Below are 21,374 nucleotides of genomic sequence, written 5' to 3' on the forward strand. Positions count from 1 at the left end.
GTAGGTAGCAACACATCTGCCACGCTGATCCTCAACACTGGAGCCCCTCAGGGGTGTGTGCTCAGTCCCCTCCTGTTCTCCCTGTTCACCCACGACTGCATGGCCAGACATGACTCCAACACCATCATTAAGTTTACAGAAGACACAACAGTGGTAGGTAGGCCTGATCACCGAAAATGACGAAACAGCCTATAGGGAAGAGATCAGAGACCTGGCCTGGGTGGTGCCAGAATAACAACCTATCCATAAACGTAATAAAGACAAATGAGATGATTGTGGACTACAGGAAAAGGAGGACCGAGCACGCCCCCATTCTCATTTACGGGGCTGTAGTGGAGCAGGTTGAGAGCTTCAAGTTCCTTGGTGTCCACATCATCAACAAGCTAGAATGGTCCACGATAATCTCCTTTTGTTGACGTTGATTGTGAGGTTATTTTACTGACACCACACTCCAAGTGCCCTCACCTCCTCCCTGTAGGCCGTCTCGTCGTTGTTGGTAATCAAGCCTGCCACTGTAGTGTCGTCTGCAAACTTGATGATTGAGTTGGAGGTGTGCATGGCCATGCAGTCGTGGCTGAACAGGGAGTACAGGAGTGGGCTCAGAACGCACCCTTGTGGGGACTCAGTGTTGAGGATCAACGGGGTGGAGATGTTGTTACCTACCCTCACCACCTGGGGGCGGCCTGTCAGGAAGTCCAGTACCCAGTTGCACAGGGCGGGGTCGAGACCCAGGTCTCGAGCTTGATGACGAGTTTGGAGGGTACTATGGTGTTAAATGCTGAGCTGTAGTCGATGAACAGCATTCTCACATAGGTATTCCTCTGGTCCAGATTATCTGTGGACCTGTTGGGGCGGTAAGCAAATTTGAGTGGGTCTAGGGTGTCAGGTAGGGTGGAGGTGATATGGTCCTTGACTAGTCTCTCAAAGCACTTCATGATGACGGATGTCAGTACTACGGGGCGGTAGTCGTTTAGCTCAGTTACCTTAGCTTTCTTGGGAACAGGAACAATGGTGACCCTCTTGAAGCATGTGGGAACAGCAGACTGGGATAAGGATTGATTGAATATGTCTGTAAACACACCATCCAGCTGGTCTGCGCATGCTCTGAGGACGCGGCTGGGGATGCCGTCTGGGCCTGCAGCCTTGCGAGGGCTAACACATTTAAATGTTTTACTCACGTCGGCTGCAGTGAAGGAGAGTCCGCAGGTTTTGGTAGCGGGCCGTGTCAGTGGCACTGTATTGTCCTCAAAGTGAGCAAAGGCGTTGTTTAGTCTGTCTGGGAGCAAGACATCCTGGTCCGTGACGGTGCTGGTTTTCTTTTTGCAATCCGTGATTGACTGTAGACCCTGCCACATACCTCTTGTGTCTGAGCTGTTGAATTGTGACTCTACTTTGTCTCTATACTGACGCTTAGCTTGTTTGATTGCCTTGCGGAGGGAATAGCTACACTGTTTGTATTCGGTCATGTTTCCGGTCACCTTGCCCTGATTAAAAGCAGTGGTTTCAATTTCGTGCGAATGCTGCTATCAATCCACGGTTTCTGGTTTGGGTAGGTTTTAATAGTTGCTGTGGGTACGAAATCACTGATGCACTTGCTAATAAATTACTCACTCGCCGTCGGATCCTTCCAAGGCTCCACCCTACCTACATCCCTGATATCTCAGTCTCTTCTTCATGCGAATGACATGGATTTGGGTCTTGTTGGGTGTCTGAAGTAAATCCTTCGAGTTCGACTAGTTGAAGAAAAAAAAATCTTCGTCCAGTATGAGGTGAGTAATCCCTGTCCTGATATCCAGAAGCTATTTTCGGTCATAAGAGACGGTACCAGAAACAATATGTACAAAATAAGTTACAAATAATGAGAGAAAAAAATACAATAGCACAATTGGTTTGGAGCCCGTAAAACGGCAGCCATCTCTTCCGGCGCCTTCTTCAAAGTGAGTGTTCTCCAGTCCAAAGTTTTACATAGCTAGCGTTACTAGTGTAGCTAGCAACCGCACTTAAAACCTGTTGTGACTAGGGGGTAGTATTTTCATTTTTGGAAAAATAACGTTCCCATAGTAAACAGGATATTTTGTCAGGACAAGATACTAGAATATGCATATAATTGACAGCTTAGGATAGAAAACACTCTAAAGTTTCCAAAACTGTAAAAATATTGTCTGTGAGTATAACAGAACTGATATTGCAGGCGAAAGCCTGAGAAAATCCAGGCCGATTTCTCAGCAAAACGTGTAGAACAAACGGAGCTATTTCGCCTTCAAAAATTTTATTTTTGTAAAAAATGAACATTGGCTATCTAACTGGGAGTCTCGTGAGTGAAAACATCCGAAGCTCATCAAAGGTAAACAATTTAATTTGATTGCTTTTCTGATTTCCGTGACCAAGTTACCTGCTGCTAGCTGGACAAAATGCTATGCTAGGCTATCGATAAACTTACACAAATGATTTTCTAGCTTTGGCTGTAAAGCATATTTTGAAAATCTGAGATGACAGGGTGATTAACAAAAGGCTAAACTGTGTCTCAGTATATTTCACTTGTGATTTTCATGAATAGGAATATTTTCTAGTAATATTTATGTCCGTTGCGTTATGCTAATTAGTGTCAGTCGGATGGGGAGTCACTAGAGGTAAATTAACGTTACCATTACAAATCTGCAGTCTGATAGTATAATATTAGATTAAAATGCAATTACATTAAATCAATCTAATCAATAGTTTTCTAGCTAGCTAAAGTTAGCGAACAGATTAATTTGCAGCTACAGCTAAACTAACGTTATTGTTAGTTATAGGTGACCGATGGCACGGTAGCTAGCTAGCTACAGCAGATGATATAATGTTAGCTATGATATTTTAACTTTAATGTTAGTTAGCATTTACAAACGTTAAACTAGCTAAATTCAGTGACAATTAGATGTAATAATAATTGATAATTACCCAATTTGACAGTTAACGTTAGCTTCTTCAGCTTCAACGAGTAGCTACTGGCAACACAGGCAAACCAACAGTCAAAAAGTTCTGAGCCTTGCCAGTGTGCACGCGCTAGATATAATTAAGGTTTTGCGTGCTTGCTATGATCCGTGTAGCGTTAGTCTCTCGCATGAGCTTTGATCTTCTATTTACCTGTAGATAACAACCCTCAATTATTTGATTTTTAAAAAAAATGGGAATTAAATGACTGGATAATTTAAAGTGGTTGCTGCATGCATGCTATACAGGGTCAGTTTGTAAAGCCTATTTTGTAAAATTGCTTTATTAATCCTAGTCCAGATCGCCCCATTTATTGATTTAATTTCTTCCTCCATCAAATCCCCTCAATGTAGGCCTATACCCTAATCCCCTTAGTATTATAGAGAACATAATCTTTGATGTCTGAATGTAGCCTGCTTTTTATTGATTAGTTAGATTTATTTTTTAAACATTTGGCATCACAGCATCGTTTAGTAATTTTAAGATTTGCATGATCATTTAAAAAAAGTGTATGAGTAAAATGTGCAACTGGTGGATGTCAACTGTGGTCTCTCGCTTGAGAATCCCGTTTGAGAACCCAATGACTTCTCCAAAGTGTTAAGCAATGTTAGGAGACCCAATGTGGATGGATGGCTCAGTGATTTAATTTCACATTGCCAACTCATTTTTTCTTCTACACAGTGCAGTAAAGGTGGCCAATTGGTTTATGATTTGCCAAATTGACACCTGTGCTTTATACATATTTTCAGATAAAAATATTGCCAGCCACGACCTGACTGTCCATGGGTAGGCTATCCCTAAAATATATGAAACGCAAGGATTACGCATTGAGAGAAAGCAGCAAATTCAAGCATTGTGACACTCGTCCCCATTTCGATGTCTGACCGATCTACCGCCGACTCTGTGACTGTGCAGCGCGCATGCATTTCGACCCACCACACTCACAGCCCTCCCGCCGACGTTCTAAACGGAACACGATCTACAAACGATATACCGCTGCCAGGCCGACGTCGGCGAGATGAACGCGTGCTGACTGGGGACAGGCGAATATATTAATGAAAGTTACCTTATCCGAAATATATTTGCGCGGTTATCTTTAAATGTTTTATTTTATTAACAACAAATCAATACATAAAGTACATGAGGGAACACAAGTATATATAGATTATATACAATGGACAATTGAGCTAGGGGGTACAATATCACATTACACAAGGACATTAAGGGACATACATTCACTTATAATTCTAACAGTTTTTTTTGTTAGTAGAATATTTAATTATCCTAAAATACAGTTCAATTTATTTTTGTAGGGTAAGAAAATGTGTTTTTTTGTTTGTAAATTTACATTTGTGAATATGAAATTTGGCCAAAAGAATAATGAAATGAATTACATAAAAATGTTTCAGTTTATTCCTATCGTTATTTGCGCGGTTATCAAAACGTCAAGCCAGGGTCAGCCAATACGAAACACAGACCTTATATGAAGTGGTTCTAACGTCCCCGACAGAAAAAAGAATGGGGAAGAAACATTTCCGGGTTTTACCGCTAGGTTTTCTGGGTATTATGACTCCTACCGTGGTTCTCACCAGTAGGCTGTAGTCAGCCATTAAACCTCAGAAAAACACGGAGATATGCGACGGTAAACAACATTATATGCTACGGTTATATTAATTTCAACAGTTTACTGTATGATATGCATGCATAGAATCTTGTAGCCAATAACTATACCCGTCTGTCGCCGAATCTAGTCTAGAGCGCACGGTTGCATTTTGTTTAGGAGCATTCTCATATTCCGGGTGGTCTTTCAAAAGTCTTAGTTTAAATAGCGCTTACACCCTAAACGCTTACCCCGATTCTATTGATTTCAACGTTATATCGATGAAAGTGATTCACCAAAAAGCAGTTGCTTTACACTTACCGCGTTGGCGACACACTTGAATCAAAATGCAACATTTCAAAATGTAACTAGCTAGGCGTCTTTTACAATTTGTCATCTAACCAGTGATGTACATATTATTCTCATGTTCCGGGTGGTCTTTGAGCTGTGTCCGTTTTAACTGGACGTGTTATTGATTTCAGCGTGATAATCACAATGTGTAATTTAATAGTGTTGCGTTTCTTGTTCTGTTGGTGACCCCCGTTTTCAAAATGCAACATTCCAAATATCTGCTGACACTCTTCTGCAGGTTGTTCTCTAACTAGTGAAGTAAAAGAAAACCTCCAGTTTCCATGTGGGTTTTGAGTTGTGGTAGTTTCAACAGCGCTTGCAAAATAATTGACCTCCTAATCGATATGAGGGATTTGTTGCCACTTGTCAAAACAACAGGGTTTTTGGTGCAATCTGGATAATGTCAAGAACTTTGAAAGTTTCTTCCAAGTGCAGTCGCAAAAACCATCAAGTGCTATGATGAAACTGTCTCTCATGAGGACCGCCACAGGAAAGGAAGACCCAGAGTTTCCTCTGCTGCAGAGGATATTCAATGTCTGCTTTTTTATGTTTACCAATCTACCAATTGGTACCCTTTTTTGCTAGGCATTGGAAAACCTCCCTGGTCTTTGTGGTTGAATCTGTGTTTGAAATTCACTGCTCAACTGAGGGACCTTATAATTGTGTGTGAGGTACAAAAATCATGTAAAACATGCAACTTATTATGTTACTTGTTAAGCACATTTCTACTCCTGGACTTATTTAGGCTTGCCATAACAAAGGGGTTGAATACTTATTGACTCAAGACATTTCAGCTTTTAATTTTTAATACATTTCTAAAAACATAACTCCACTTTGACATTATGGGGTGTTATGTGTAGGCCAGTGACACAATCTCGATTTAAGCCATTTTAAATTCAGGCTGTAACACAACAAAATGTGGAAAAAGTCAAGGGGTGTGAATACTTTCTGAAGGCACTGTATGTGTAGATGGTACATTTTATCTTAAGGTTTTCAATGTCACAAACTGTTTCTGCATATTGGTTATTGATTTTGGCATGTTAACTGTTTTGACATTGGGCTATTTATCAAAATGTCTTGTCAACTGGATGCAGAGATCGCATAATTTTCAACTTAATTTATAGGAATATAAATTAAACTTTCAACATTAATATCCAATGGTATTGTGCTTAATCAGGTCAAATCTGCTGTTTAAACCAAAAACAAGCTTTTTATTTAACGGGTTTGCCCAATAATCGGTTGCTAACGACAGTTGTACTGTATGTATGCTTTAATGTAAATGTGTAGAGTAAGATGGGTATGAGACCAACGTGTATACTTTTTGACCCTGTGTGTGTTACAGTATGACTCGTCATGCGTGTGAGGACGGCCCAGTCTTGGAGGAACAGGAGACAGAGGGACAGAGACAGCTCCACAGTCTCCTCCTACAGCAGTTAGACACAGATGTCAACATAGACAGGTGAGCCTCCCTACTCTCTCTCACACACACACACACACACACACAGAATTACAATAGCATTTACCACACAGTTCAGATACAATAACCTACACTTCTACTAAATTATAATAATGATAGATTGGATATATATATCCTCAATTTTGTGGTATCCAATTGGTAGTTACAGTCCTGTCCCATCGCTTCAACTCCAGTACGGACTCGGGAGAGGCGAAGGTCGAGAGCCGTGCGTCCTCCGAAACACAACCCAGCCAAGCTGCACTGCTTCTTGACACAACGCCCGCTTAACCCGGAAGCCAGCCGCACCAATGTGTCGGAGGAAACACGTACACTGGCCATCGTGTCGAAACCCCGTACACCCTGCGTCCGGACCGCCACAGGAGTCACTAGTGCGCGATGGAACAGGAACATCCCTCCCAACCAAACTCTCCCCTAACCCGGACAACGCTGGGCCAATTGTGCGCCGCCCCATGAGGCTCCCGGTCGCGGCCGGCTGCGACACAACCTTGACTCAAGCCCAGAATCTCTAGTGGCACAGCTGGCACTGCGACGTAGCCTAGATTGGATTTATCAAGTTTTTCGACCAACTGAAAGCTGAAAGCACTTTACATAGTAAGGGGGAAACTCACCTCATCATACTGTTTCTTTTCTTATACAGCATTACAATAGCAAGTTGCAACAGCCACACTATTTACATATTCTTTTTACACCCTAAGTCAGGACTGACAGTTCACTTTTTACATAGGATTTATGGTATGTCGCCTGTAAAAGACAATGAGGTAATGTTACTATGACTACCTTTCAAACCAGCCTATTTGTACCACCTTTTTACCATTATAAGCCTATTATACCTCACATGCCGGAACCGGTGATGAGTGCACAGGAGTAGAGCAAGATGTGGGTAGGTGTTTCTTATTAAAAAAATCCATTGAATATACACCATCACAAAGATCTGTTATTCATTCGTTGAGGCAGGCCCTTAGAAAACATTATAAGACTAATACAATGTATTTTCACAAGAATAGCATATTGAGTTTGTTACTTGTCTGCGCAGCCTATGAAATAAAATCAAGTTTGTTCATTAAACAGACAAGATAACCTTACATTCCCCTGCCATAATCACAGTCAACAAACATATGTTTTATAGAAAGAATATAACAGAATAAAATCGAAATAATATTTTTGCCACACAACTTCAGTGTCTTATGGGAACGTGTGGAACCGCTGTCATATAACAAGAAGTGATATTTTGAAACAGCCTAAAGTGACTATGTGCTTTCAAAACCGTTGTATCTGTTCTTTCTGATAAAGTAAATAAATAAATGAAAATCTGATCTGGATGAACCTCTGCAATGATTTGAAAAGGTCCCTTTTTTGATCCATGTTTAATATTGTTTTCTATACCCTCCCTTCGCTTTGTTAAGGAGCGTCGGATGTTAAATTGAGTATCTTAATCCTGATAGCTATTATTTTCTATCGGCAGGCTATCTATAATTTCAAAAGTATGTGAGACTTGTGTTTATATTTCACAACTTCTGTGGGCTTATGGGAGTTGCCTATACACGATTGAACAAAATAATAGGCCTCCACTTAATTTAGGCTACATTATTGCATGTTAACCCTGAAATGATCAAGGCATGAGAACTAAATGATTAAGAATTGCTGCTCCCGAAATGAAATCTTATTATCTAGTTAGAGACAGACTCAGACCTCTCATTCAGAGAGCCACACGGACATAGAGATCTCTCATGTGTTGTCTCAGATGTGTTGCCAAGAGGAAGTGTTTTGCCCCTGCTGCGCTGTACAAGCCATTTGGGGAGCAGGCTGCCGGGGTGAGGAGTCTATCCCAGTTCCAGGCTTTACAGGACGGGGAGAGTGAGCTGGCCAGTCTCAGGGAGCTGGGGCTCACAGACCTGGAGGTAGAACTGTGGCTCAACAGAAACCAGCCAGAGAACACTGAGAAGGTGAATGTTATTTATATATATCATTGATATTATATAACAAGGGACGGTACAGTTGTTGGACACCCACGTCCTGCATCCTGTTGGGAAAAGCAGGTAATAATATCAAAGAGAAGGTGATTGTTCCTTTCCAGTGTGCAAAACTGGTTGAAATTACGTCAGTACAACCAGATTGTAATACTGTCATTCTAACCAGTTTTGCCCACTGATAATGCTGGATATCATGACAATATGTTATGTGTGGTTGTGGTTTTCAATTACACCTCCCAAGAAGGAATACAGAGCCTGTATGTAAACCAAAGAAAATGTTTGAAAAGTGATATTTACTGATTGACCAACTGTGAGTGTTTTTTCAGATGCCAAAACCTCCTGGTGGTGTTGCCTGATATAGATATTGATTGTTTGACCTACCATCGGTCTCTGTGGTAACTCAGGCATCCATGGTGGTGGTTTATGGCCATGGTGTGTTTTCTACAGGCAGACATGTTGTGTGTTCTGCCCTACAGGGTCATGGGGTGTGTGTGGCCCCCGGGGTGCGGCAGCAGCGTCTTCTGGTGATCCAGGACAAGATGGATGCCAGGTTAGAGCTCATTTCCCGCCCACAGCGCTTCTCTGCCAGCCTACCCCTGTCCCGCAGAGAGATGGAGATAGAGAAGGCCCTGTTCCAGGGCAATGACCGCCTGGGCTTCCTCACTGCACTCTATCATCAAGGTGGGATGATTCAACTAACACCAAAAATGTTGAACCGGACACTTTGAATACAGTGTTGTTTAACATAACTAATGAATTTAGAACTATTCTCACATTTATCATATACTTTGCACACGAACCACCGCCCGTTTGGAATAAGAAAGCATGAACGTATTTACGTGTGAGTGCCTTTGTTTGCCATTTATCTCTATCGGGAACCAGGCCTTCTTAGGAAGGATGTGGGTTGGCCTTTCAGCTTGTGAGGCTCTGATTGACTGGGTTGGCCTTTCAGCTTGTGAGGCTCTGATTGACTGAAAGGGTCCGGACCGTCTCGTCTACTGTGGGTTACTCTCCACATAACCAGAGACCGTAGCCGCAGCATCTCCCTTGCAAAGAAATGTGCACTCGGCCCTTTGATTGGACCTGCAAACTGTCAATCAACACAGGTGAACAGACTGCTGATTTTCTGTACATATATAGGATCTAGTGCAGCGCGAACGTCAAATTGTAGGGATAGAGGATAGCCATAATAAATAAATATGCAGCTCCCAAAAAAATGGAGGTGATCAAGAATATTACTTGTTTAGTTTGTTCCCTTCCAAAAATGACAGCTTAGTTTTTAGGCCTACTGGTCTTTTGGTATGTCAACATTTCTTGAAATTGATTATTAACTTTTGAAACTTGCATTTGTAATTAGTTGTTCAAATGAATTATTAGCCTACAGTGGCGAAGACGCACCATCTCCACTTGCGCTCTCCCAACTCCCGCCATTGGAGAGAGCTTTGTTCTCTAGTTGAAATGTTTACTGATACTTTCACACGTTTTAAATGCATATGTGGAAAATCTGTATTCCATCTAATCCCACAATAATTGTTACCGTTTTGTCATTCCATCTCCATATCGTTTGTTGTTTCATGTTTGATACAATACATTTTCATTTACCATTTCTTACCCTCTGAGTGGGCGCTGTGTTTATTATGCACATGAACGTTCGCAAGGCTCATGAGGTAGAAGTTCTGTTTATTTAATTCACTGTATGGTTTGTTCATATTTCCTGGGTTATGTCAGAGTTCCGTGTGTCTGTATCATTCTGGTTTTGCGTAAAAGATTGTGCATAGAAATAGGCTACGTGGGCTTTGGAGAAGGTACGTTGAATAAGAGGACATGATTGTTCCATGGATGAATGGTGAGGAAATTTCATTAGGCTAATAATCCTTAAATCTGATTTAAGATTAATGTAACAATGGATGTGGAAATTGCCTTTTACATTGTTGAACCAGTTGGTTGTAATTGCCATTTGGGTAATTATATCGTCCTGGGAGGGGCCAACTGCTTATATGTACCTGTTTGAGCTCCTGTTAGTGTAAATAAGGACTTGGTGGACAGAATATTCTTTAAGTTTTGTTTTACTTTGTGTTCGCTCCTGTGTGCTGATAAGGTCACAGATGACAAGAGAGGATTACGGTCGAGGTGGTTTAATAACGCTGAAGATTCATACGTTGTGCTGTGCCTGTACTATGTAGTACATGGGCTAGGGCACTGGGACTTTGATTGACAGGTTCATACGTTGTGCTGTGCCTGTACTATGTAGTACATGGGCTAGGGTACTAAGGTTTTGATTGACAGGTTCATACGTTGTGCTGTGCCTGTACTATGTAGTACATGGGCTAGGGTACTAAGGCTTTGATTGACAGGTTCATACGTTGTGCTGTGCCTGTACTATGTAGTACATGGGCTAGGGCACTAGGGCTTTGATTGACAGGTTCATACGTTGTGCTGTGCCTGTACTATGTAGTACATGGGCTAGGGTACTAAGGTTTTGATTGACAGGTTCATACGTTGTGCTGTGCCTGTACTATGTAGTACATGGGCTAGGGTACTAAGGCTTTGATTGACAGGTTCATACGTTGTGCTGTGCCTGTACTATGTAGTACATGGGCTAGGGCACTAGGGCTTTGATTGACAGGTTCATACGTTGTGCTGTGCCTGTACTATGTAGTACATGGGCTAGGGCACTAGGGCTTTGATTGACAGGTTCATACGTTGTGCTGTGCCTGTACTATGTAGTACATGGACTAGGGCTTTGATTGACAGGTTCATACGTTGTGCTGTGCCTGTACTATGTAGTACATGGGCTAGGGTACTTTAAGGCTTTGATTGACAGCTTGTAATAGCCGAGAGAGAGTGTGTGTGGGGTCTGGAAGTAAAGAGAGAAATAAATATACAATAGTGAATGACCTATATACATAATACAGTCTGTAATTCACCATAAACAATATGCATTTAATAATAACATGGCTTAATGCTATACAAGACAATACAGCGCCATACAACGTGACTCCACTAATTAGAGATCAAAGGAGTGCCATGTACTACAAAGCATAGTGCCGCCATCTTCGGTACAGGGCTACAACGACGCAATGAACAGTGTACAAGTACAATGTAATAGCCACATAAATTATATAGCATACATCTATATATACTAAACTAAAATATAAATGCAACATGTAAAGTATTGGTCCCATGTTTCATGAGCTGAAATAAAAGATCCCAGAAATGTTCCATATGCAAAAAAAAAGAAGCTTATTTCTCTCAAATTGTGTACACATTTGTTTACATCCATTCAATCAAATGTATTTATAAATCCCTTTTTAGTTCAGCCGATGTCACAAAGTGCTGTACAGAAACCCAGCCTAAAACCCCAAACAACAAGCAATGCAGGTGTAGAAGCACGGTGGCTAGGAAAAACTCCCTAGAAAGGCCAGAACCTAGAAAGAAACCTAGAGAGGATCCAGGTTATGAGGGGCGGCCAGTCCTCTTCTGGCTGTGCCGGGTAGAGATTATAACAGAACATGGCCAAGATGTTCATAAATGACCAGCATGGTCAAATAATAATCACAGTGGTTGTAGAAAGTGCAACAGGTCTGCACCTCAGGAGTAAATGTCAGTTGGCTTTTCATAGCTGATCATTCAGAGTTAGAGACAGCAGGTGCTGTAGAGAGCGAGTTGAAAACAGCAGTTCCGGGACAGGTAGCATGTCTGGTGAACAGGTCAGGGTTCCATAGCCGCAGGCAGAACAGTTGAAACTGGAGCAGCAGCAGGTAGACTGGAGACAACCGGTGGACTGGGGACAGCCAGGAGTCATCAGGACAGGTAGTCCTGAGCAGGTCCTCAGAGAGTTAGAGAGAGCATACTTAAATTCATACAGGACACAGGATGAGAAAGGAGAAGTACTCCAGATAACAGACTGACCCTAGCCCCCCGACACAAAGTATTGCAGCATAAATACTGGAGGCTGGGACAGGAGGGGTCAGGAGACACTGTGGCCCCATCTGATGATGCCCCCGGACGGGGCCAACCAGGCAGGATATAACCACACCCACTTTGCCAAAGCACAGCCCCAACACACCTAGAGGGATAATTTCAAACCACCAACTTACTACCCTGAGACAAGGCCAAGTATAGCCCACAAAGATCTCCCCACGGCATGAACACTAGGGGGGCGCCAAACCCGGACAGGAAGATCACGTCAGTGACTCAACCAACTTATGCGATGCGCCCCTCCTAGGGATGGCATGGAAGAGTGCCAGTAACTCAGTCCCTGTAATAGGGTTAGAGGCAGAGAATCCCAGTGGAGAGAGGGGAACCGGCCAGGCAGAGACAGCAAGGGCAGTTTGTCGCTCCAGGTCCTTTCCGTTCACCTTCACACCCCTGTGCCAGACTACACTCAATCATAGGCCCTACTGAAGAGATGAGTCTTCAATAAAGACTTAAAGATTGAGACCGAGTCTGCGTTGCTCACATGGGTAGGCAGGCCATTCCATAAAAATGTAGCTCTATAGGAGAAAGCCCTGCCTCCAGCTGTTTGCTTAGAAATTCTAGGGACAATAAGGAGGCCTGGGTCTTGTGACCGTAGCGTACGTGTAGGTATTGACGGCAGGACCAAATCAGAAAGATAGGTGGGAGCAAGCCCATGTAATGCTTGATAGGTTAACAGGAAAACCTTGAAATCAGCCCTAGCTTTAACAGGAAGCCAGTGTAGAGAGGCTAGCACTGGAGTAATATGATAAAAAATTTTTGTTCTAGTCAAGATTCTAGCAGCCGTATTTAGCACGAACTGAAGTTTATTTAGTGCTTTATCCGGGTAGCCGGAAAGTAGAGCATTGCAGTAGTCTAATCTAGAACTGACAAAAGCATGGTTACATTTTTCTTTATAATTTTTGGACAGAAAGATTTCAATTTCTGTAATGTTACGTAGATGGAAAAAAGCTGTCCTTGAAACAGTCTTGATATGTTCGTCAAAAAAGAGATCAGGGTCCGGAGTCACGCCGAGATCCTTCAGTTTTATTCGAGACGACTGTACAACCATCAAGATTAATTGTCAGATTCAACAGAAGATCTTTGTTTCTTGGGACCTAGAACTAGCATCTCTGTTTTGTCTGAGTTTTAAAAAATCTGCCATCCATTTCCTTATGTCAGAAACACAGGCTTCCAGGGAGGGCAATTTTGGCGGCTTTACCATGTTTCATCGAAATGTACAGCTGTATATTGTCCGCATAGCAGTGAAAGTTAACATTATTTTCCCGAATTACATCACCAAGAGGTAAAATATATAGTGAAAACAATAGTGGTCCTAAAACAAAACCTTGAGTAACACCGACATTTACAGTTGATTTGTCAGAGGATAAACCATTCACAAAGACAAACTGATATATTTCCGTGTGTTTCCAATCTCTCCAAAAGAATGTGGGGATCGATGGTATCAAAAGCAGCACTAAGGTCTAGGTGTACGAGGACAGATGCAGAGCCTTGGTCTGACCACCTTCACAAGTGCAGTCTCAGTCTATGACCAGACTGAAGCATTTCATATACATTGTTTGTCTTCAGGAAGGCAGTGAGTTGCTGCGCAACAGCTTTTTCTAAACATTTTGAGAGGAAGGGAAGATTCGATATAGGCTGATAGTTTAAAAAATATTTTCTGGGTCAAGGTTTGGCTTTTTCAAGAGAGGCTTTCTTACTGCCACTTTTAGTGAGTTTGCTACACATCCGGTGGATAGAGAGCCGCTACTGACTCAGGACAACTGAGCTTTGGAGAAAAATCTAGAAAAATGCTCCCTGTTAGTGAATTTTTTTTCTTTGCTATGATAAGAGTGTCTGCTAAATGGCCATATGTTTTTTTTAAAGTAGGCTACAAGCTGTCATGGACTACTAACACTTATGTGCTCACGATTTTGGTCTTTCCCTTAGAGGAAGATACCCAAGCTGACCAGCAGGGGGCATCTTCCTCAAACCCTCTGGACTCCCTATACAGAGATGTCCTAAGTGATAGGCGAAAACACACGTCTGTATCAGAGGACTCTGAGCTGAAAACCACAGGACACTCATCTCTACCTCAGCCTGAACCACAAACTGACTTTGAGAAATCACAGAGCTCATGGAAAAGCACTGACCAATCACAAGTCCAGCTTGACAGTAGATCTGATCCATTGAGAAGTGGGATCAAGGACTCTGACCAATCAACTACAATGGACACTTCTGGCCAATCACAAGATCAGGACAGATCTGTACACAAGCAATTGTCAGCTCCAAAGAAGATAAATGTGAGCCAGCCAATTGGGAGTCTGTGTAGTGTGGCAAAGGCGGGGCCTGGGGGTCCGGTGATGGTGCGGGGCGAGGTAGAGGAGGTTCCAGAGGAAGAGATTCAGCAGAACCGGGAAACAGAGGAAGGGATCCGGAGCATACCACGGTTCCACAACTACCAGCCAGGGAAACCATCAAAGGTAGAACCTTCCTCAACGTAACATCAAACTAATTGTGTTTTAGTAACCGTGTTTCCCTGAGAGATAAGAGTATCACTCACTTGTTCTAATGACATTAACCAGACTCGGTTACGTGTCTGATATATAAGCTACTCATATTACAGACTAAGAATGAGAAATGAAAAAACTGTCTGAGTTCAGTCTCATGGCTTTGAGATCTGCCACACCACCTTGTTGTTGTCTGGTCCCTGTGGTTGTCCGTAGGTGCTGTGTGTGAAGAACCTGAGTGCCCGTGCCTCTGTGGCCCAGCTGGTGGCGCTATTCTCCAGGTTTGATTGTGACATCACCCAGCCTGTTGTCTACCGCCTACTCACTGGCAGACTGAAGGGACACGCCTTCATCACACTATCAGGTAACACTGACGTGTGCACACACACAAACTTGTGACTGAGTTTACTCTCACACACACACACAAGTTCTCCCTGTAGGCTCAGATTACACGCATGCATACACTCCTCTATATTTAAGGTGACTGACTAACTCATACACACATGCACTCCCTCGCTCTATCTCTAAGCAACACACCAATTCAAATGTGCTTGTTATGTATATACATTGCACAATAACACGTGCTGTAATAATTGTGGATAATATAGTACGGTGATTCGAAAAGTATTCAGACCCCTTGACTTTTTCCCACATTGTATTACATTATAGCCTTATTAAAAAATTGATTCAATCTTTTTGTTTCTCATTAATGTACACACAATGCCCCATAATGACAAAGCGAATACAGGTTTTTAAAAACAGAAATACTTTTTTTACATAAGTATTCAGACCCTTTGCTATGAGACTTAAAATTGAGATCAGGTGCATCCTTTTTCCGTTGATCATCCTTGATGTTTCTAAAACTTGATTGGAGTCCACCTGTGGTAAATTCAATAGATTGGACATGATTTGGAAAGGCACACATCTGTCTATATAAGGTGCCACAGTTGACAGTGCATGTCAGAGCAAAAACCAAGCCATGAGGTCAAAGAAATTGTCCGTAGAGTTCCGAGACAGGATTGTCGAGCCACAGATCTGGGGAAGGGTACCAAAACATGTATGCAGCATTGAAGGTCCCCGATAACCAAGTGGCCTCCATCATTCTTCAATGGGAGAAGTTTGGAACCACCAAGACTCTTCCTAGAGCTGGCCACCTGTCTAAACTGAGCAATCGGGGGAGAAGGGCCTTGGTCAGGGAGGTGACCAAGAACCCAATGGTCAGTCTGACAGAGCTCTGGAGTTCCTCTATGGAGACTCTGCAGCACTCCACCAATCAGGCCTTTATGGTAGAGTCTCTGAGTGGCCCAGTCAGAGCCTGGACTTGAACCCAAACGAACATCTCTGGAGAGACCTGAAAATAGCTGCGCAGCGATGCTACCTATCCAACCTGACAGAGAAGAATGGGAGAAACTCCCCAAATACAGGTGTGCCAAGCTTGTAGCGTCATACCCAAGAAGACTCGAGGCTGTAATTGCTGCCAAAGGTGCTTCAACAAAGTACTGAGTAAAAGGTTGGAATAATAATGTAATGTCTAAAAACCTGTTTTTGCTTTGTCCTTATGTCCTGTGTGTAGATTGAGGAAAAAAAGATTTTATCAATTCTAGAATAGGGCTGAAACGTAATAAAATGTGGAGAAAGGGAAGGGGTCGGAAAGTTTTCAGAATTCACCATATACTGTCATGCCTTGGTTTTAGTATTTTGTGTTTTCTTTCTTTATTTGGTCAGGCCAGGGTGTGACATGGGTTTATTTTGTGGTGTGTTTTTGTATTGGGGTTTTAGTAGGTATTGGGATTGTGGCTGAGTAGGGTTGTCTAGGAAAGTCTATGGCTGCCTGAGGCGGTTCTCAATCAGAGTCAGGTGATTATCGTTGTCTCTGATTGGGAACCATATTTAGGTAGCCCGGGTTTCACTGTGTGTTTGTGGGTGATTGTTCCTGTCTCTGTTTGTTGTCACAAGATAGGCTGTATAGGTTTTCACGTTCCGTTTGTTGTTTTGTAGATTTAAGTTATTTCATGTATCGTTCATCTTCCATTAAAGACCATGAGTAACCACCACGCTGCATTTTGGTCCGACTCTCCTTCGACGGAAGAAAGCCGTAACATATACAGTATATACTCTACCAGTCAAAAGTTTGGACACACCTACTCATTCCAGGGGTTCTTTATTTTTACATTGTAGAATAATAGTGAAGACGTCAAACTATGAAATAGCATTATGGAATAATTTAGTAACCAAAAATTGTTAAACAAATCAAAATCCAATCTTTTGACTGGTACTGTATATATCGTCCAAAAATAACATCCTAATATGTAACTGTATTGATATTTCTTATTTTGCCCCCCATCACTAATATTGTCGTGTTATACCATTTTCTAGACACCGAAACGTCCCAGAGAGCCTTGGAGATGGTGAACGGGTACCGGTTGCTAGGGAAACCTTTGGTGATCGAGTTTGGCCTAGAGCGGAGGGATGAGAAGAAACCAAAAACGGAACGGGAAGAGGAGAAAACGAGAGAATGTAGTGTACCATCTCTATCTAACCCCAGTACTACAGACACTAAATACTACGACAGGACTTCAACACACAAATAAGAGAGAGAAACAGACCGACCACATACATATGTGGTCAAAGGAGGAGAGTGACTCTTCAATGACTGAGGTTTGACATTTCTGCTCCTTGTACCATTTGTTGTGTGAAGGTCGATAAACGTGGATTAATTTGTATTTTTGTCCTGGATGTTAAGTGTTTTTTTGTTGTATGATCATAGGCTGTGTTTGGAATGTGAAGTATTAAAAATCTGTTCTCTGTTGCATTTCATTCTAATGGGGGGATTCCTCCGGGGGTCCAGTGGTGAAAAATGGTCATAGTTGAGTAAAAGTTGAATGTACGTTAATAAAAAATGACAAGTGAAAGTCACCAAGTAAAATACTACTTGACTATAAGTAAGCAAACCAAAGAAAACTTTTTTTTATAGGCAGGCAGGGCTCCAACACCATTTACAAACGCAGTATTTGTGGTTTGTAGGCCTCATTGCTCACACATTTTCTAAAGGTTTGAGGTTAGGGCTTTGTGATGGCCACTCCAATATTGACTTTGTTGTCCTTAAGCCATTGTACCACAACTTTGGAAGTATGCTTGGGGTCATTGTCCATTTGGAAGACCCATTTGTGACCAAGCTTTAACTTCTTGACTGATGTCTTGAGATGTTGCTTCAATATATCCACATAATTGTCCTCCCTCATGATGCCATCTATTTTGTGAAGTTCACCAGTCCCTCCTGCAGCAAAGCAACATGATGCTGCCACCCCCATGCTTCACGGTTGGGATGGTGTTCTTTGGCTTGTAAGCCTCCCCTTTTTCCTCCAAACATAACGATGTTCATTATGGCCAAACAGTTAATTTTTTTTTGTTTCATCAGATATTTCTCCAGAAAGTACGATCTTTGTCCCCATGTGCAGTTGCAAACCGTAGTCTGGCTTTTTTTACGGCGGTTTTGGAGCAGTGGTTTCTTCCTTGCTGAGCGGCCTTTCAGGTTATGTTGATATAGGACTCGTTTTTACTGTGGATGTAGATACTTTTGTACCCATTTCCTCCAGCATCTTCACAATTCAAAGTTCATTTGTCACGTGCGCCGAATACAACCTTACAGTGAAATGCTTACTCACAGGCTCTAACCAATAGTGAAAAAAGTGTTAGGTGAACAATAGGTAAGTAAATAAATAAAACAACAGTAAAAAGACAGGCTATATACAGTAGCGAGGCTATAAAAGTAACGAGGCTTTATACAGACAGACACCTGTTAGGCTGATTGCAGTATTATGTACATGTAGATATGGTTAAAGTGACTATGCTTATATGATGAACAGAGAGTAGCAGTAGCGTAAAAGAGGTGCTGGTGGGTGGCGGGACACAATGCAGATAGCCTGGTTAGCCAAATGCTGGAGCACTGGTTGGTCGGCCCAACTGAGGTAGTATGTACATGAATGTATAGTTAAAGTGAATACGAATATATGATAAACAGAGTAGCAACAGCGTAAAAATTGTGGGGGGGGGACACACACAATGCAAATAGTCCGGGCAGCCATTTGATTACCTGTTCAGGAGTCTTATGGCTTAGGGGTAAAAACTGTTGAGGAGCCGTTTTGTCCTAGACTTGGTACTCCGGTCCGCTTGCCATGGGGTAGTAGAGAGAACAGTCTATGACCATTTTTAAGGCCTTCCTCTGACACCGCCTGGTGTAGAGGTCCTGGATGGCAGGCAGCTTAGCCCCAGTGATGTGCTGGGCCGTACGGCCAGGGAGGGGACTGAGCACGCACCCCTGTGGAGCTCCAGTGTTGAGGATCAGTGTGGCAGATGTGTTGCTTCCTACCCTCACCACCTGGGGGAGACCCGTCAGGATGTCCAGGATCCATAGCTTAGTGATGATCTTTGAACGCTGAGCTCTAGTCAATGAATAGCATTTTCACGTGTTCTTTTTGTCCAGGTCAGAAAGGGCAGTGTGGAGTGCAATAGAGATTGCATCATCTGTGGATCTGTTTGGGTGGTATGCAAATTGGAGTGGGTCTAGCGTTTCTGGGATAATGGTGTTGATGTGAGCGATTACCAACCTTTCAAAGCACTTCATGGCTTCAGACGTGAGTGCTACGGGTCTGTAGTCATTTTGGCAGATTGCCTTTGTGTTCTTGGGCACAGGGACTATGGTGGTCTGCTTGAAACAAATTGGTATTACAGACTCAATCAGGGACATGTTGAAAATGTCAGTGAAGACACCTGCCAATTAGTCAGCACATGCCCAGAGCACACGTTCTGGTAATCCGTCTGGCCCCGCAGCCTTGTGTATGTTGACCTGTTTAAAGGTCTTACTCACATCGGCTACGGAGAGCGTGATCACACAATCGTCCGGAACAGCTGATGCTCTCATGCATGCCTCAGTGTTGCTTGCCTCGAAACGAGCACAAGGTCCTTTGCTGTTCTGGGATTGATTTGCACTTTTCGCACCCAAGTACGTTCATCTCCAGGAGACAGAACTCGTCTCCCTCCTGAGCAGAATGACGGCTGCTTGGTCCCATAGTGTTTGTACAGATGAACGTGGTACCTTCAGGCGTTTGGAAATTGCTCCTAAGAATGAACCAGTCTTGTGGAGGTCTACAATTTATTTTTCTGGGGTCTTGGCTGATTTATTTTGTTTTTCCCATGTCAAACAAAGAGGCACTTGAGTTTGAAGGTAGGCCTTGAAATACATTTGACTCAAATGATGTCAATTAGCCTATCAGAAGCTTCTAAAGCCATGACATAATTTTCTGGAATTTTCCAAGCTGTTTAAAGGCACCGTCAACTTAGTGTATGTAAACTTCTGACCCACTGGAATTGTGATACAGTGAGTTAAGTGAAATAATCTGTCTGTAAACGATTGTTGGAAAAATGACTTGTGTCGTGCACAAAGTAGATGTCCTAACTGACTTGCCAAAACTATAGTTTGTTAATTAACAAGAAATTTGTGGAGTGGTTGAAAAATGAGATTTAATGGCTTAGGAAAACAAAATATTGGAGTGGTCATCACAAAGCCCTGACCTCGATCCTATAGAACATTTGTGGGCAGAACTGAAAAAGGGTGTGCGAGCAAGGAGGCCTACAAACCTGACTCAGTTACACCAGCTCTGTCAGGAGGAATTGCTTGTGGAAGGCTACCCAAAACGTTTGACCCAAGTTAAACCATTTAAAGGCAATGCTACCAAATACACTCAATTAGTATGTAAACTTCTGACCCACTGGGAATGTGATGAAATAAATAAAATCTGAAATAAATCATTCTCTCTTCTGTTATTCTGTCATTTCACATTCTTAAAATAAAGTGGTGATCTTAACTAACCCAAAACTGCATTTTTACTAGGATTAAATGTCAGGAATTGTGAAAAACTGAGTTAAAATGTATTTGTCTAAGGCATATGAAAACTTCCATCTTCAACTGTATCAGTATAACGTGTTGTCATCCTTACTGCCGCTGATTTGGCAGACTCATTAAACACAAATACTGCGTTTGTAAATGGTGTTGGATGTTGGAGTGTGCATGTGAACCGACTTCAACTGTACATACAGAACAAACTTCTGAATTGCTCTCTAGTAACTGATAGGATGAACGACGGCTTGGGTAGCAAACCCTAGATTTGTGTTGGGACTATATCTTGTGGAAAGATGAAATAGTATGAATAAATTAATCAAAATAATGTTTTTAATGAAAATATGTCAATCATTATTTGAAGATGTTGGTAAACCATTTGTACAAAAGTGATAATGCCCTCAAAGTTGGTGTTTGGAGGATATATGTATATATATTTATATATCGTTTTATGCAATGAGTTTGTTTGTTCTAAATGTTCCATTGCTATTCTGGCTGGCAACGTTCTTATCCTTTGCTTGCTAGCGATCCAAAGAGAGTTAATTTACAGTCATGTCAAAAAGTGCAGCCAGAATAACAGCCACCATTTAAGTAACAATATGGTATGCCAGCCGAGCGAAGAGCCCTTACGGACCTCCATAGT

The 21,374-nt window shown here is 42.2% G+C and overlaps 1 protein-coding gene across 1 annotated transcript; it reads left to right on the forward strand.

Moving 5' to 3' along the window:
- The first annotated feature begins 4,488 nt into the window (after positions 1-4,488).
- rbm41 (RNA binding motif protein 41) lies at positions 4,489-17,751 on the forward strand. Its single transcript, XM_020456541.2, has 7 exons — positions 4,489-4,612; positions 6,264-6,380; positions 8,140-8,341; positions 8,845-9,049; positions 14,276-14,808; positions 15,052-15,199; positions 17,212-17,751. Exons 1-7 carry the CDS (start codon positions 4,605-4,607, stop codon positions 17,424-17,426), a joined length of 1,428 nt encoding a protein of 475 aa, XP_020312130.1. The 5' UTR covers positions 4,489-4,604; the 3' UTR covers positions 17,427-17,751.
- Positions 17,752-21,374: the final 3,623 nt, after the last annotated feature.

Source organism: Oncorhynchus kisutch, linkage group LG22 (genome assembly GCF_002021735.2).
Source record: "Oncorhynchus kisutch isolate 150728-3 linkage group LG22, Okis_V2, whole genome shotgun sequence".
NCBI classification, from domain to species: Eukaryota; Metazoa; Chordata; class Actinopteri; order Salmoniformes; family Salmonidae; genus Oncorhynchus; species Oncorhynchus kisutch.

Coding starts and splice junctions, on each gene's coding strand:
- rbm41 (XM_020456541.2), top strand. Junction 6,381..8,139: donor ACAGATGTCAACATAGACAG/GTGAGCCTCCCT, acceptor GTGTTGTCTCAG/ATGTGTTGCCAAGAGGAAGT. Junction 9,050..14,275: donor CACTGCACTCTATCATCAAG/GTGGGATGATTC, acceptor TCTTTCCCTTAG/AGGAAGATACCCAAGCTGAC.